At 42.3% G+C, this 19,292-nt stretch overlaps 1 protein-coding gene across 2 annotated transcripts in view; it reads right to left on the minus strand.

The window, feature by feature from the left end:
• Window positions 1-19,292, minus strand: part of LOC120991112 (guanylate-binding protein 1-like) — an 86,315-nt gene that overhangs the window by 6,281 nt on the left and 60,742 nt on the right. For both annotated transcript variants that reach the window (XM_040420003.1, XM_040420011.1), the window contains exon 10: window positions 4,829-5,022. In XM_040420003.1, the coding sequence (XP_040275937.1) occupies window positions 4,829-5,022 (194 nt within the window). The remainder of the gene's footprint in view (window positions 1-4,828; window positions 5,023-19,292) is intronic.

The following is a 19,292-nucleotide window of genomic DNA, read 5'->3' on the forward strand; positions in this document are numbered from 1 at the left end:
ACCTGATGCCAGAGCATTCTGACACCGAGTGACCGAACCACATAGCTCCGCAACCTCTAGGGATAGCCCCTGCATGCGGTCAACTAACGCATCAATTGATGCCATCACAAAAACCGCTGAGCAATGACAGTCAAAGTTTGGCGGGTTATAATGCCACAGTGGACGAGCACTCAGACACACAGATAAACCGACAACCAGGCTCTAGGCGAGAAGCAGGGGAAGGGTCACCTCCTAGCTAATCCATGACTTCTCTCCCTGCACTGCTCAGCCCACATTCAGACCTTGGTGGTAGGAATGATGTGTCCCCGTGCCTGGGCTAAATCTAGGGCTAAAACACCCTAGATTCCCTGAGATGGTGAGAAGGGGAAATAGGAGCAGCCTGCTCGCACAGAACCTGGATCGGAGAGATGACACAAACACAACCTAGACAGCAAACAACAAAAACTGAAACCACACTTATCTTTTCTGAGCTGGAACAGACAACCTTCTTTCCTTGCTTCCAAGGCCAGACTGATTTCTATAACCCGCCCAGAGCACTGGAATTGAGAGCTATTTAAACTAATGACCCCACCCAGTGCACCTGATGGGAGGCGGATCCAGCACGACTCCAAAACAAACACTAAACACGTGCTGCTATTCTGGCCGACCTCCGCACATAGTCAGAGCAGGGCATGACCTATGGCCATTGTATTTTATATGATGTTTTATGTGATTTTTCCTGTGTATTTCCTGTATCAGGCCTGTTAGGGGTAGTTCCTCCTCCTAGACGAAGGTACACCGAAACGCGCGTCGGGGTAACGCCATCCCAGGCATTCAGGTCGCTGCCATCTTCTGGTGAGTCCATTTTATTTCCATCTTCATTCATGGCTTCTGTTATATAGGCAAGACATAGTTCCAGTGGGCTCATACAACCGCTTTTGCTTGAGGGTTTTCTTGTGTGAAATACCCCCTGGATACTACCTGCTACAGTTATATTGTCCGTTAATTGCCATGATGTTTCCATATTAGGACTCATGTTTATCAATTTCATGCTTATTACTGCCGATGTTATTCATGTCGACACTGTAATGCTGGGATGGTGTTTGTGCTCCCTATCGCCCTTGTTTTATGTTATTTATTATCCATTGATTTTTTGTAATTAATAAAGTATACTATTTTTCATTATTGGACGCTTATGAGCTTTAGTTCTTTTGTCTTTTCCTCCTCCTAGACAGTAGAGGGAGCTAGGGAACCCTTAGTATATATAGTTAGGCCCAGACAGGAAAGGGGAGGGCAGTGTAGTCCAGGAGGCTAGTGAGTGCAGTCTAGCCTGCCTGAGGTTCCTGAGCCAGAGAAGCTCAGAAGTTGCCACCAGGAGAGGGGTTGCCTCCTGAGAAACCTGAAGTTCCCATAAGAGTACAGAGCAAAGCCAAGTTTGTTCCAGCCAAACAGAGAGCTGAAGGGCAGAAGGATATATTTAAATCAAGGAGACATATACCTGAGAAAGTTTTCCCTAACCAAGGATAAAGCCAGCAATAGGGCATACGGGCCTTGGGATAAAGACAGACAGGATTCTGAGGAAAAGTGCAGCCTGATCTGTAAGTTTTAACCCTCTGAGTATCTTGCAAGAACATTGTGCCTGCCAATTGATATAAAGCCTGCATGTTACTGCTTACATATGGAACTTTGACCAAAGACTGTAAATAGTTAACTGTTCCAGTAAAATGAAGTTTTGGTTCACTGCAACGTGTGTTCCTCCATTATTACTATAATAAATCGGTGTGCCACCGTTACCAGCACTGGCGTCACAAACTTAAAGGGATCTTGCCACCGGCACATTAAACCTGCAACACCCAGGGCACCTCACCTACCACCTGGTCTGGTCCCTATACACAGAGAGTGCCCCAGAGGATTCATGTGCCAGCATCTCCATCACTGCTGTACGCCTGCCCAGGGTCTTCTATGAACTGTGAGTACCAAGAGCAACCCTTCTTCTGCCTATTAACCGTGACCTGCCACTCACTCACCCTGCAGGGCTGCGTACTGCAAGGGGAGAGCATTATAAATAAAGAGTGCACTGCTGGGGGACATAAAATGGGGTGCTCTACTGGGGGTAGTAAAGAGGGGAGGGCATTATAAATAAAGGGGCACTGCGGGGGGACATAAAACAGGGGGCACCACTGGGAGCACTACAGAGGGAAGAGCATTATAAATAAAGAGTGCATTGCGGGGGACATAAAACAGAGAGCACCACTGAGAGCAGTACAGAGGGGAGAGCATTATAAATTAAGAGTGCACTGTGGTTGACATAAAACAGGGGGCACCACTGGGAGCTCTACAGAGGGGAGAGCATTATAAATAAAGAGTGCACTGTGGGGGAACATAAAACAGGGGGCTCTACAGAGGGCAGAGCATTATAAATAAAGAGTGCACTGCTGGGGGACATAAAATAGGGTGCTCTACTGGGGGCAGTACAGATGGGATGGCTTTATAAATAAAGGGGCACTGCAGGGGATATAAAACTGGGAGCACTACAGAGGGGAGAGCATTATAAATGGAGTGCACTGTGGTGGGGGACATAGAACAGGGGGCACTACTGGGGGCATTATAAATAAATAGTGCACTGGGGGGGGGCAAAAAACAGGGGGCTCTACTGGGGGCACTACAGAGGGGAGAGCATTATAAATAAAGAGTGCATTGGGGGGACATAAAACAGGGAGCACCACTGAGAGCAGTACAGAGGGCAGAGCATTATAAATTAAGAGTGCACTGCTGGGGGACATAAAATAGGGTGCTCTACTGGGGGCAGTACAGATGGGAGGGCAATATAAATAAAGCGGCACTGCAGGGAATATAAAACAGGGAGCTCTACAGAGGGTAGAGCATTATAAATAAAGAGTGCACTGTGAGGGGACATAAAACAGGGGGAACTACAGAGGGCAGAGCATTATAAATTAAGAGTGCACTGTGACGGGATATAAAACAGGGGGAACTACAGAGGGCAGAGCATTATAAATTAAGAGTGAACTGCGGTTGACATAAAACAGGGGGCACCACTGGGAGATCTACAGAGGGCAGAGCATTATAAATAAAGAGTGCACTGCGGGGGACATAAAATGGGGTGCTCTACTGGGGGCAGTACAGATGGGAGGGCATTATAAATAAAAGGGCACTGCAGGGGATATAAAACTGGGAGCACTACAGAGGGGAGAACATTATAAATGGAGTGCACTGTGGTGGGGGACATAGAACAGGGGGCACTACTGGGGGCATTATAAATAAATAGTGCACTGTGGGGGGGGGGCAAAAAACAGGGGGCTCTACTGGGGGCACTACAGAGGGGAGAGCATTATAAATAAATAGTGCACTGCTGGGATAGCATTATCACTATTGATGGGACTTCTAGGAGCACTTCAGGGACTATCTGTATGGCACTGTTATTTATGCAGTATAGTGTGGGCACTGGGGGCACAGCGGGCACACTATTGGAGGTAGCAGTAATAAGTAGCACAGTTGGTGCACCAGGAGGAGAAGAATGATAGAAAAGTGAGGAATCTAACATGTCTGTGCGGTAAACACTACAGAGACGAGCTGTGGCTGGAATACTTTGTCATGGTGGTCTGGTCCGAATTGAGAAAATGAGGGAAGAGAACGTCTACATCAGAAGAGACATCACTGGATGGAAGAGGTATGTAATGCATACGTAATGCCCAATACGAATAGGCCTTCAGCAGTAGGGCTGGGGGTATGGGTTAGACAGAGAATTTGGCACCAGGTGGGGGCGCTATTTCAGTTTTCACCTCAGGCAGTAGAAGAGGTAGAATCGGCCCGACCCACAACTTTCAACTGTATCTGCGTCCTAAAGACACAGATACAGTGGTGGACAGGAAGGGAACCACTCCTGGGAATATCGATTCCTGGCTGGCTGTCCTCATTAGGGCCCCAACACATAACTTTGCATGGGGCCCCAGAAATGCCTAGCCCGCCCCTGAGTAGATGCCGTACTACACTGTTTTGTGCTAGTCAGTGGTGTACACAGAGCAAAGTGGGCCCCACACCTTAATGGGCCCCTCCATATCATATCAATTTTAGACACAGAGGACAGAAGAGCCCCACCCCATGTCCATGACCCTTGGGTTAACCCCTCACCTCCTGGTTTGCTGACAGTGCCCTTCCTGTGCCAGTAAAAGAAGGACCACCAGGGCCCGGCCCCTATGGTGTACATAGAGAAGTAGGGACCCCATAGCAAGGATCAAACTAGGCCCCCCACACAGGACTGAGGGGTTTCCGCCTAAACCATTTTCAATGACTCTTAGGTCATTTTTCCACTGCTTCATTTGCTAAAATGTATTCCTTTAGAGCAGGGATGCTCAACCTGCGGCAAAACTACAACTGCCAGCATGCCCGGACAGCCTACAGCTATCAGCCTACAGCAGGGCATGGTGGGACTTTAGAAGGTAGAGTCCTGACCAAGTTTTCACCTCCAGTAGAAGAGGAGATAATCATAGCTAAGACTGGGCCCCCTCTTGCCCTGGGCCCCATAGCAGTCGCATGGTCTGCAGCTACGGTAGTTACGCCCCTGCCCGGCCCCTCTCTCCAGGGGCCACATTATGGTTGGTTCACCTCGTGCTGTCCTATTACCTATGTTTATCATGGGTATAATCAGTGACAACTACTTTTCTGTGCTTGGAGCAGTTGTCACCCCCCCCCATCCCCCACTGACTTAGGAACATGATAGAGTGTAGATTACATGGGCTGTAGTGGGCAGCAGAGAGCAGAAGAGTGAACTGCTCCTCATGGAATATGTGGAGGTCGGGCCGTCCCAGGAGGAGGACATGAGATCTGTTACCTTCAGTTTCTCTCCTATCAGCCACTCATTCTGTTCCTTCATCTTCTCCCTTTCCTCCAGCATTTTCTTCTCCAGCATTTCCATGTGAAGCTTGTAATTCTCCTGCTCCTTCTCTTGGTTCCTCTTCAGCTCCATGTTAGCTTTTTCCAGGATCTCCTTCTCTCTTGCTGCGGCTTCAGTCTGTGATCGCTGCTCTGGAGAAATAAATGGAGACGGGCTAATGTTAGAATATTTGAATAAAGGTTAACTCTAGATCCCTGTATATAATAAAGAATGACTCTAGATCCCTGTATATAATAAAGAATAACTCTAGACCTCTGTGTGAGAGAAGGATTTATTATTTTATGCATATATAATGAGAATATTCTGTAGTACACATTTCTGTCCACTAGATGGCTGCAAACCATATGTATGAGAAGGTCAATAAGGGAGGGGGAAGAGGGGATTACATTACAGTTTTCAAATACACCTAAAAACTCAGTTGAAGTTGCTGAAACCACTCCTATCAGGTTAAGGAGCCAATAGTCTCTTCTTAAGGAACACCCCTTTTGTGATGTCATGTCTGCTATTTAAGTGAATGTACTGTGAATAAAGGGTCTCTTCTACCATGGCTCAGGGAAGATGAGAAGATGCTTTCATGAAACCACCTACTGTGTCTGGTCTCATTATAAAGCTGTATGGCATGCACATACTTATACTTCTAATTGATTTGGCACCACACAAAGAAGAAGGAGAAGCGCATGAATTGCGCTAACAAAATGGCGCCGAGCGTGGGGCAGACAGCTTGCGTAACTTCCGATTCAAAAGCCAGGAGAGGACTTGCGTAAAACCATCAGACGAGGCATAAGCTGCAGCAAGGTAAGAAGCTTTTATTCTTACAACCTCCTCTGAGTCTTTTGCCCAAGTGTTTTCTCAAGAGTTGAATTGGTGTTATCGCGATATAAGGGTTCAAATTATAGCTGATCTGTCCGTTAGAAAGAACCTGTTGAAATATTCCTTCTTTGTGTGGTGGAACATGCTGGAACTAAACGGAAGTTGTTAGACGGCTGAGCCGGATATCCTGTGACGTAGAATTGGATCCCAGCCAAGATTCTGACGAGAATCTGGAGAAAAGGGTTAACACCAATTGTCATAGGCAATTGGAAGTTATTAAGATTTTGTATCCCGGTGAATTGACTAGGGGTCTTCACTTTGAGAGATTGTGGGTTCAATACTATTATATCATTTGAGCTTTGTGCAACTGCGCTTAAGTTTGTGGGTTCGGTGGCGATTACTTATAGTAATCGGATACCGTTTGATCTTTGTGCAACTACGCTTAAGTTTGCGGGTTTGATAAGTAGCAATTGTTTGAACTTTGTGTAACTACAATAATGGGAAATTCTAATGTTGCAGGACAGAGTGAAAAAAAAAATGTTAACAGCAGCTCAGTTGATGAGAGAAAGAGAAGGAAAAGTTTCAGTAACTAAGTTAAAATCGTTCATGCAGGCAATTGGTATGCATGAAACTGGAAGATTAAATGAAAGTTTATGGAAAAATATATTACAAGAAAAGAAAGGATGGCTGAGAGATAATAATAGGCTGGTGCAAGCAGAGTTATGGTGGAAGTTGTCTGCAGATGTGAATGATGGAAAGTTGAAAGAAATTGAGAAGAATGGACAATATTGCTATAGTAAAATGGAGGATTTGGGTGTGGTAAGGAACAAAGAACAGGACAGTTTGCCATGCGGCATCCCTTCCCCCACCACTTCTGTTGTAAGTAATCCTGGGTCTTGTGGTCCAACAAACAATCCTTGTGTCAGCCCCTCCTCTACACCATGTGCTGGAATGTGCTTATCAGCACCACCCACTGTGCCTTCTGCTCCCTCTATCCCTTCCCCCTCCCCTAAAACTCTTTCCATAGAGCATCAACCGCCTCCTTATGGGGGATGGGAGTGTGTGTGCAATCACAGGAATGCTGAGACGAATAACATGTGTGTTATGTGTGGATCTCAAAGACAGGACACAATTCCTATCATAGTTCCCAACACTGGATTATATCCAGTGATGTCTGCCAATAACCCTTCCCAATTGTATGTCCCATCAGTTAAAAATGTACCTGCAGTAATTGCCCCTATGATGCCTACTAGAAATATTCCAGGCCAGTCTACTCAATCTAGATTGCACCCATTCTAAGTCCTTATTCAGGTATGAGTGAAAATGTAGGGATATCTGCATCATTATACCACACCCAGTAGTAACATCAATTTTGCCATGATGAATAGAATTCCCAATTCAGAGGACTTACTTATGCTGCTTTATAGAAAATTAGTTAAAATATGGAGAGTTTTCTCATATTATTTATGAGATTTGGAAAATTGAGTCCAATGTAGAGCTGGGGATTTAATGCATAGTGAAGATAAGTGAGTCTGGGAGGAAGTGTTTAGATCATCAGTCAGTCACATTGTCCTCAGGACAGAGAGTGTGGAGAAAGTTTTCACTAGACTCCAGGAAAGTTGGGTGGATTTGGATTTTTGAGATTACTTTATGAGAAAATCCTAAGTGCTGCCTTTGTGTATGATCTTGAGAATCATCTAGAAAGGTCTAGTGTTGGCTAGGCTTGAGAGAAGTTCATTTTGTCCCTATTTTGTCATATTGTTAAAGTTAAATCGAACAAAGACCTAAGGCGGGGGTGGCTGCCTATCAGTCCTCCCCACAAGGGGGGGAGGAAGACTTTGTATGTACTTGCCCACTTCCTCGCCTGTGGGAGGAAGATAAATGTTCAGCCCCTTCAAATGAAACACCCATAGGGAATTTAACAACCCAGAATCAAATACTGGATCCCTATTATTTATATAATCCTTGGGATCTAATTACATTGCCTCATAGCAAACATGTTCCATGATCTCTCATGACTGAGGGTAGTATCACATGTGTAGGAGCATCTAGTAATGCAATTCCTACTCCTCTCACCAATTAATCACTGTCTTAAGGGTGTGCAAAATTAGATCCGATTACTCTGCTGCATCTGGAGGGGGGGAGGCTGGGAGTAGTAAATACAAATACTTTTTCCCACCTCTGTAAATAAAAATACTTTTTCCCACCTCTGTAAATAAAAATAAAAAGTGCTTTCTGGGAGTAGTAAATAAAAATATAAAAATTCAAATTCAAATTTAATGTCTCCGTCCAATTAATAACCACATTTTTGAGTTTCTGGTAGATCATTTCAGGTTCCTGGAAGATGGATCATTTCGAACAGGATATGCTGTTCCTACTTAATCTGATGTTGTCAAGAAAGAACCACTCCGTCCAGCAATGGTAGTGCAGGAGACAGAGCTGAAGACACTCGCTGAGGTTGGTAAGATGGCTGAGGGTAAGACTGCTAACATCCAGGTATGCCTTCGGTATCACTCATTATTATGGTCTAATCTAGTGAAGCAGAGATTTTGTTTGATCCATGGCTAAGCCCATCAATAATGAATGCTGAGTGTATGAAAGATGTTTGATGCCCTGATACCTGCCTGAGAAGGTAGAGGTTGCATTATTACCTGAAGTCTACCCTAAGTGGAAATCTGTGTGATATAGGATGGCTTAAGGCCAGTGGACTTCCAAAAAGTTTGCCTTTTTCAGATAAAGGCTACAGAGGCTGAAGGATAAAGGTAGAAGTGATAATAGGACTCTGGAGAGTTGGTAATAAACTCTTCCTTCAGAGGGCACTCTACCTAAAGAGGATGGATTTAGAACATGGGCAAATCGAGAGAGAGAAGGGGTGATTGGGTTCTGTGGTGGATGACTCCTGGGGTCAACAATGCTGCCACTAGGTGAATGCTGTAATAATGATGGGAGAACTATGGGAGTTCCAGGAAGGCATATGCCAAGGTCATCTTACCCATTTCAGAGACTGCGGATTGACTACATTCAGAACAAAGGTGGAACAGTGTGAATATGTCTGTGTCTATATTGATCTCTTTCCAGGATATTCGGAGATTTGGCCTGTAGCGAAGGCTACAGCTAAAAGATACTGACTGAGGTGAGAGTACCTATCCCTGGGGTTTTTCTTCCTCCGATATACATCTAACTGGAAGATAGGCCTAAGTCCTCATGAAGTACTCTTTGAGAATGCTCCTGGATTAGGTGTCTATTTCCCCAATAGTTCCAGATGCAGCATAGTAGTTTTCCAAATTATGTTGTCTGTTGCACAAGTTATTGTCTAATGTGTATTTCCAAGTTTTAGTTGTTTCCTAGAATCCAGACTGTATAGAAGCGATTCATTCTTCACAATCAGGAGATTGGATAGTGGTGAAACAAGAGACGGGCGGAAAGTCCTAGAGCTACGGTTTGAAGACCTACATCAAGTCCTGATAACCGCCCCCACTGCTGTCGAATTGCAAGGAGAAACTGATCGTATTGCAATCAAGTGCCAGGACTATAAGAGCCATTATGTTGTTTCATGCCTTATTGTTTGTTCCATATTGTACAAAGTGGAAAGGGGCATAGATGCCGGTGATGAGAACATAGTCCTACTACTTTACAAATCATTAGTCAGACCACACATGGAGTACTGTGTACAGTTCTGGGCTCCAGTGAACAAGGCAGACATAGCAGAGCTGGAGAGGGTCCAGAGGAGGGCAACTAAAGTAATAACTGGAATGGGGCAACTACAGTACCCTGAAAGATTATCAAGATTAGGGTTATTCACGTTAGAAAAAAGACGACTGAGGGGAGATCTAATTACTATGTATAAATATATCAGGGGTCAGTACAGAGGTCACTCCCATCATCTATTTATCCCCAGGACTGTAACTGTGACGAGGGGACATCCTCTGCGTTTGGAGGAAAGAAGGTTTGTACACAAACATAGAAAAGGATTCTTTACTGTAAGAGCAGTGAGACTATGGAGCTCTCTGCCTGAGGAGGTGGTGATGAGATTTGTGAATTATATCTGTGATGCTGTTAAGGGAATGGTGGAACAACTGAGCTCTTTTCCAGTGATGACTCTACAGAACCGACTGGTCCTTGACAGCAGAAAAAGGAGGGGTCTACAGGAACTGCTGCATCTACATTCCGGACAACACGGCCCCTGATGGAAGGATCACCAAGGATCTGAAGAAACTGATGGACTTTATCAAATGAACTGAAGGGAAAAATTCTGAAATTAATATCATGGCCAGAATAATGTTTTGGGAACTGGTTCAGCGACTACAATGTTATTAGAATTTGGTTTTAATGGGCTGTCATATAGTTCTACATTTTAGGAAAATTGTTTTTGAAAATGTATAATACATCCATGCCCACACTATGTATATGTGCTGTGCCCCTGTCAAAGACAAAGATTATTCCATCCTTAAGTAAATAAAACCTTGTTGATGGTTGCGGGGTAAATAGGACAAGGTGAAGGCAAACCCGAAAGGGAGTTGAGGGGACCTGGTGAAGCAATAAGGAAAGTCCAGCTCTTCGCTGTTTAGGGCGTTGGGAGAGTACCTCACTTTGCCTGTTCACCTCTGGTCTATTTCCCGCAAAAGGAGGGATTTGTGAGAGAAGGATTTATTATTTTATGCATATATAATGAGAATATTCTGTAGTACACATTTCTGTCCACTAGATGGCTGCAAACCATATGTATGAGAAGGTCAATAAGGGAGGGGGAAGAGGGGATTACATTACAGTTTTCAAATACACCTATAAACTCAGTTGAAGTTGCTGAAACCACTCCTATCAGGTTAAGGAGCCAATAGTCTCTTCTTAAGGAACACCCCTTTTGTGATGTCATGTCTGCTATTTAAGTGAATGTACTGTGAATAAAGGGTCTCTTCTACCATGGCTCAGGGAAGATGAGAAGATGCTTTCATGAAACCACCTACTGTGTCTGGTCTCATTATAAAGCTGTATGGCATGCACATACTTATACTTCTAATTGATTTGGCACCACACAAAGAAGAAGAAGAAGCGCATGAATTGCGCTAACACTCTGTATATAATAAAGGATAACTCTAGATCTCTGTATACAATAAAGGATAACTCTAGATCCCTGTATATAATAAAGGATAACTCTAGACCTCGGTATACAATAAAGGATAACTCTAGATCTCTGTATAGAATAAAGGATAACTCTAGATCCCTGTATATAATAAAGGATAACTCTAGACCTCGGTATACAATAAAGGATAACTCTAGATCTCTGTATATAATAAATGATAACTCTAGACCTCGGTATACAATAAAGGATAACTCTAGATCTCTGTGTATAATAAAGGATAACTCTAGACCTCGGTATATAATAAAGGATAACTCTAGATCTCTGTATATAATAAAGGATAACTCTAGACCTCGGTATACAATAAAGGATAACTCTAGATCTCTGTATAGAATAAAGGATAACTCTAGATCCCTGTATATAATAAAGGATAACTCTAGACCTCGGTATACAATAAAGGATAACTCTAGATCTCTGTATATAATAAATGATAACTCTAGACCTCGGTATACAATAAAGGATAACTCTAGATCTCTGTGTATAATAAAGGATAACTCTAGACCTCGGTATACAATAAAGGATAACTCTAGATCTCTGTATATAATAAAGGATAACTCTAGATCTCTGTATATAATAAATGATAACTCTAGATCCCTGTATATAATAAAGGATAACTCTAGATCTCTGCATATAATAAAGGATAACTCTAGATCTCTGTATATAATAAAGGATAACTCTAGACCTCTGTATATAATAAAGGATAACTCTAGACCTCGGTATATAATAAAGGATAACTCTAGATCTCTGTGTATAATAAAGGATAACTCTAGACCTCGGTATACAATAAAGGATAACTCTAGATCTCTGTATATAATAAAGGATAACTCTAGATCTCTGTATACAATAAATGATAACTCTAGACCTCTGTATAATAATAATAATCTTTATTTATATAGCGCCAACATATTCCGCAGCGCCTTACAATTCAGGGATTCATGTACAAACAGTCAGAAATAACATAGCAACAGACAAGTCAATTATTACAAGAGGAATGAGGGCCCTGCTCGCAAGAGCTTACAATCTATGAGGGGATCGGGGTGACACAAAAGGTAGAAGTGCTTGTTATGTACGATAGTCCAGCCATCTTGGAAGAATAGGGGAGCAGATATAGAGCCACATGAGCCGGTCAGCGGCCAATATACGAAGTGCTTCTGGGTGCAGTGGAGGCTCAGCTTCAAGGAATGATAAATGGGCTGTAGGAGGTTAGATCAAGGGAGGTGAGAGGCCACCCTGAAAAGATGTGTTTTTAGCAAACGCTTAAAACTGTGCATGTTGTGATTAAGCCTGATTTCTTGGGGTAGGGCATTCCAGAGAACCGGTGCAGCTCGGGAGAAATCTTGGAGCTGCGAGAGAGAGGTTCGGATTTTTGTAGAAGTCAGTCGTAAGTCATTGGCTGAACGGAGAGCACGGGTAGGATGGTAGACAAAGATGAGGGAAGAGATGTAGGGTGGTCCAGCACTGTGGAGGGCACGTATAGGGTGGTAGACAGAGATGAGGGAAGAGATGTAGGGTGGTGCAGCACTGTGGAGGGCACGGATAGGGTGGTAGACAGAGATGAGGGAAGAGATGTAGGGTGGTGCCGCACTGTGGAGGGCACGGATAGGGTGGTAGACAGAGATGAGGGAAGAGATGTAGGGTGGTGCAGCACTGTGGAGGGCACGGATAGGGTGGTAGACAGAGATGAGGGAAGAGATGTAGGGTGGTGCAGCACTGTGGAGGGCACGGATAGGGTGGTAGACAGAGATGAGGGAAGAGATGTAGGGTGGTCCAGCACTGTGGAGGGCACGGATAGGGTGGTAGACAGAGATGAGGGAAGAGATGTATTGTGGTGCAGCACTGTGGAGGGCACGGATAGGGTGGTAGACAGAGATGAGGGAAGAGATGTAGGGTGGTGCAGCACTGTGGAGGGCACGGGTAGGGTGGTAGACAGAGATGAGGGAAGAGATGTAGGGTGGTGCAGCACTGTGGAGGGCACGGGTAGGATGGTAGACAGAGATGAGGGAAGAGATGTAGGGTGGTGCAGCACTGTGGAGGGCACGGATAGGGTGGTAGACAGAGATGAGGGAAGAGATGTAGGGTGGTGCAGCACTGTGGAGGGCACGGATAGGGTGGTAGACAGAGATGAGGGAAGAGATGTAGGGTGGTGCAGCACTGTGGAGGGCACGGATAGGGTGGTAGACAGAGATGAGGGAAGAGATGTAGGGTGGTCCAGCACTGTGGAGGGCACGGATAGGGTGGTAGACAGAGATGAGGGAAGAGATGTAGGGTGGTGCAGCACTGTGGAGGGCACGGATAGGGTGGTAGACAGAGATGAGGGAAGAGATGGAGGGTGGTGCAGCACTGTGGAGGGCACGGATAGGGTGGTAGACAGAGAGGAGGGAAGAGATGGAGGGTGGTGCAGCACTGTGGAGGGCACGGATAGGGTGGTAGACAGAGATGAGGGAAGAGATGTAGGGTGGTGCAGCACTGTGGAGGGCACGGATAGGGTGGTAGACAGAGATGAGGGAAGAGATGTAGGGTGGTGCAGCACTGTGGAGGGCACGGATAGGGTGGTAGACAGAGATGAGGGAAGAGATGTAGGGTGGTGCAGCACTGTGGAGGGCACGGATAGGGTGGTAGACAGAGATGAGGGAAGAGATGTAGGGTGGTGCAGCACTGTGGAGGGCACGGATAGGGTGGTAGACAGAGATGAGGGAAGAGATGTAGGGTGGTGCAGCACTGTGGAGGGCACGGATAGGGTGGTAGACAGAGATGAGGGAAGAGATGGAGGGTGGTGCAGCACTGTGGAGGGCTTTGTGGCTGAGGACGAGCAGTTTGAATTGGATTCTATAGTGTATGGGTAGCCAGTGCAATGATTGACACCGGGCGGAGGCATCTGAGTAGCGGTTGGACAGATAGGTGACCCTGGCTGCTGTATTAAGAATAGATTGAAGAGGGGAGAGTCTGCCTAGGAGTGATGACGGCGTTGCACACCGAGAGGCAGATATCAGGTTTAGGTAGGTTAGTAGATGAAGAGAACACAAGAAGTTCCGTTTTTGAAAGATTCAGTTTCAGATAGAGAGAGGACATAATGTTAGAGACGGCAGAGAGACAGTCACTGGTGTTCTGTAATACAGCCGGGGTGATGTCAGGGGATGAAGTGTATAGTTGTGTGTCATCAGCATAGAGATGGTACTGGAGACCAAATCTGCTGATGGTCTGTCCAATTGGGGCTGTGTACAGGGAGAAGAGGAGAGGGCCTAGGACTGAACTCTGAGGAACTCCAACAGCGAGGGGGAGAGGTAAGGAAGTGGAGCTAGCGAATGATACACTGAAAGAGCGACCAGGGAGATAGGAAGAACACCAGGAGAGGGCGGTGTCCTTTAGGCCGATGGATTGAAGCATGGCGAGTAGGAGATGGTGGTCTACAGTGTCAAAAGCTGCAGAGAGGTCAAGGAGAATGAGCAGAGAGTAGTCACCGTTGCATTTTGTTGTCAGGAGGTCATTTGTCACTTTGGTGAGGGCAGTTTCTGTCGAATGCAGGGGGCGAAAACCAGATTGTAATGGATTGAGGAGAGAGTGATCAGAGAGATAGCGGGTGAGGCGAGAGTATACCAGACGCTCCAGGAGTTTAGAGATGAAGGAGAGATTGGAGACTGGTCTGTAGTTAGTTGTGCAGGATGGGTAGAGAGATGTTTTTTAAATTAATGGACTAATGATAGAGTGTTTGAAAGAAGAGGGGAAGATACCAGAAGAGAGGGAGAGGTTGAATATTTTTGTTAGATGAGTGGTGACAGCCGGAGAGAGAGACTGGAGTAGGTGTGAGGGAATGGGGTCAGAGGCGCAAGTAGTAGGACGAGAAGAAGAAAGGAGCCTGGAGACTTCTTCCATTACTGGGTCAAATGTGGACAGTGAGCCAGAGAAGATGCGGTATATAATAAAGGATAACTCTAGATCCCTGTATATAATAAAGGATAACTCTAGATCTCTGTATATAATAAAGGATAACTCTAAACCTCTGTATATAATAAAGGATAACTCTAGATCTCTGTATATAATAAAGGATAACTCTAGATCCCTGTATATTATAAAGGATAACTCTAGATCTCTGTATATAATAAAGTATAACTCTAGATCTCTGTATATAATAAAGGATAACTCTAGATCTCTGTATATAATAAAGGATAACTCTAGATCTCTGTATATAATAAAGGATAACTCTAGATCCCTGTATATTATAAATGATAACTCTAGATCTCTGTATATAATAAAGGATAACTCTAGATCTCTGTATATAATAAAGGATAACTCTAGACCTCTGTATATAATAAAGGATAACTCTAGATCTCTGTATATAATAAAGGATAACTCTAGATCTCTGTATATAATAAAGGATAACTCTAGATCCCTGTATATAATAAAGGATAACTCTAGATCTCTGTATATAATAAAGGATAACTCTAGATCTCTGTATATAATAAAGTATAACTCTAGATCTCTGTATATAATAAAGTATAACTCTAGATCTCTGTATATAATAAAAGATAACTCTAGATCTCTGTATATAATAAAGTATAACTCTAGATCTCTGTATATAATAAAGGATAACTCTAGATCTCTGTATATAATAAAGGATAACTCTAGATCCCTGTATATTATAAATGATAACTCTAGATCTCTGTATATAATAAAGGATAACTCTAGATCTCTGTATATAATAAAGGATAACTCTAGATCTCTGTATATAATAAAGTATAACTCTAGATCTCTGTATATAATAAAGGATAACTCTAGATCTCTGTATATAATAAAGGATAACTCTAGATCCCTGTATATTATAAATGATAACTCTAGATCTCTGTATATAATAAAGGATAACTCTAGATCCCTGTATATAATAAAGGATAACTCTAGATCTCTGTATATAATAAAGGATAACTCTAGATCTCTGTATATAATAAAGGATAACTCTAGATCCCTGTATATAATAAAGGATAACTCTAGATCTCTGTATATAATAAAGGATAACTCTAGATCTCTGTATATAATAAAGGATAACTCTAGATCTCTGTATATAATAAAGGATAACTCTAGATCCCTGTATATAATAAAGGATAACTCTAGATCTCTGTATATAATAAAGGATAACTCTAGATCTCTGTATATAATAAAGTATAACTCTAGATCTCTGTATATAATAAAGTATAACTCTAGATCTCTGTATATAATAAAGGATAACTCTAGATCTCTGTATATAATAAAGTATAACTCTAGATCTCTGTATATAATAAAGGATAACTCTAGATCTCTGTATATAATAAAGGATAACTCTAGATCCCTGTATATTATAAAGGATAACTCTAGATCTCTGTATATAATAAAGGATAACTCTAGATCTCTGTATATAATAAAGGATAACTCTAGATCTCTGTATATAATAAAGTATAACTCTAGATCTCTGTATATAATAAAGGATAACTCTAGATCTCTGTATATAATAAAGGATAACTCTAGATCCCTGTATATTATAAATGATAACTCTAGATCTCTGTATATAATAAAGGATAACTCTAGATCCCTGTATATAATAAAGGATAACTCTAGATCTCTGTATATAATAAAGGATAACTCTAGATCTCTGTATATAATAAAGGATAACTCTAGATCCCTGTATATAATAAAGGATAACTCTAGATCTCTGTATATAATAAAGGATAACTCTAGATCTCTGTATATAATAAAGGATAACTCTAGATCCCTGTATATAATAAATGATAACTCTAGATCTCTGTATATAATAAATGATAACTCTAGATCCCTGTATATAATAAATGATAACTCTAGATCTCTGTATATAATAAAGGATAACTCTAGATCCCTGTATATAATAAAGGATAACTCTAGATCTCTGTATATAATAAAGGATAACTCTAGATCTCTGTATATAATAAAGTATCACTCTAGATCTCTGTATATAATAAAGGATAACTCTAGACCTCTGTATATAATAAAGGATAACTCTAGATCCCTGTATATAATAAAGGATAACTCTAGATCCCTGTATATAATAAATGATAATTCTAGATCTCTGTATATAATAAAGGATAACTCTAGATCCCTGTATATAATAAAGGATAACTCTAGATCTCTGTATATAATAAAGGATAACTCTAGATCCCTGTATATAATAAAGGATAACTCTAGACCTCTGTATATAATAAAGGATAACTCTAGATCCCTGTATATAATAAAGGATAACTCTAGATCCCTGTATATAATAAAGGATAACTCTAGATCTCTGTATATAATAAAGGATAACTCTAGATCCCTGTATATAATAAAGGATAACTCTAGACCTCTGTATATAATAAAGGATAACTCTAGACCTCTGTATATAATAAAGGATAACTCTAGATCCCTGTATATAATAAAGGATAACTCTAGATCCCTGTATATAATAAATGATAACTCTAGATCTCTGTATATAATAAAGGATAACTCTAGATCCCTGTATATAATAAAGGATAACTCTAGATCTCTGTATATAATAAAGGATAACTCTAGACCTCTGTATATAATAAAGGATAACTCTAGATCCCTGTATATAATAAAGGATAACTCTAGATCTCTGTATATAATAAAGGATAACTCTAGATCTCTGTATATAATAAAGGATAACTCTAGATCCCTGTATATAATAAAGGATAACTCTAGATCTCTGTATATAATAAAGGATAACTCTAGATCCCTGTATATAATAAAGGATAACTCTAGATCTCTGTATATAATAAAGGATAACTCTAGACCTCTGTATATAATAAAGGATAACTCTAGATCTCTGCATATAATAAAGGATAACTCTAGATCCCTGTATATAATAAAGGATAACTCTAGATCCCTGTATATAATAAAGGATAACTCTAGATCTCTGTATATAATAAAGGATAACTCTAGATCCCTGTATATAATAAAGGATAACTCTAGATCTCTGTATATAATAAAGTATAACTCTAGACCTCTGTATATAATAAAGGATAACTCTAGATCCCTGTATATAATAAATGATAACTCTAGATCTCTGTATATAATAAAGGATAACTCTAGATCTCTGTATATAATAAAGGATAACTCTAGATCCCTGTATATAATAAAGGATAACTCTAGATCTCTGTATATAATAAAGGATAACTCTAGATCCCTGTATATAATAAAGGATAACTCTAGATCTCTGTATATAATAAAGGATAACTCTAGACCTCTGTATATAATAAAGTATAACTCTAGATTCCTGTATATAATAAAGGATAACTCTAGATCTCTGTATATAATAAAGGATAACTCTAGATCCCTGTATATAATAAAGGATAACTCTAGACCTCTGTATATAGTAAAGGATAACTCTAGACCTCTGTATATAATAAAGGATAACTCTTGACCTCTGTATATAATAACATCTCACTAGCGAACCTTTTGGAAGTTTTTCCCTATGAGTTAGAGTCTGACTTTTTGACAACCTCTCAGGACAAGGGAATAGTCAAGCGGAATATTCATCCGTAGACAGCTGTTTCGGGGTGTTCGCCCCATCAGTGCAATGTTATCCAGGCTTGTTAAACAGTTAGACTTTGACTCACAGGGAGCCACTTCCACAAGATGGCGCTAGTGAGATGGTTCTCCTTCCCTGGGAGATGCCTCTTTGCATATTATTTTCCCATGGAGCATTGCCTACAAGTCTCCATACACAGCTGGTCTCTTTAAGGAGAGCCAGGACCCTGCCTAAGCTGCGAGACCACGGGTGACAGAAGGTCTTTGGCTTGGTTTGATTTCAGAGGTTACAGGGGTCATTATCTAAATTGGTCATGCACAAAGAGACCCGCAAGGGTGGGAAAGGTGTTCCAGACATCCCCACTCTGCTGCGGGTGGCCTTTGTGTGCGACAGCATCCTCAGGACTCTGACAGCGAAAGACGATGGCTCGCGGGCCGGTCTGTGTCCCGGTTCTTTCTCCTGCCTCTCTGGAGGAGGCTGGGTTGGGACAAATGTGACAGCTCCTACCACTACAACTGGGATATCCCCTGGTATTACCAGGACCTTCTCAAGGGAACACCAGCTGGAGGGACTGGAGCCCGACTTGTCGAAACCAAAGACTATCCACAAGCTGATCCGAGCAAAGTATTTAATGGAGTCTATTCCAGGGCTCCCTGCTGCCACCGCTGAGACTGTGCCCTTTCCAGGAAGAAACACCTTTGCACCTCTTTTTGCAGTGCCCGTTTGTGCAGGCCCTGTTGGACGTCCTGGAAAATTAACTCATAGACATTATTCCCAGGAGCAGCCTGATGCACACCGCCGTGCTTTACGGACTATTCCATGGGACCCATTCGGTTGAGGCTATCCAGGAGGCCTTGCACCTTATGAACTGTTTTAAGGACGCTGTGTGGCTTGCCAGGAAACGCCTAGTGATCAACTGGGAGAGGATGTCC

Source organism: Bufo bufo, chromosome 1, assembly GCF_905171765.1.
Source record: "Bufo bufo chromosome 1, aBufBuf1.1, whole genome shotgun sequence".
NCBI classification, from domain to species: Eukaryota; Metazoa; Chordata; class Amphibia; order Anura; family Bufonidae; genus Bufo; species Bufo bufo.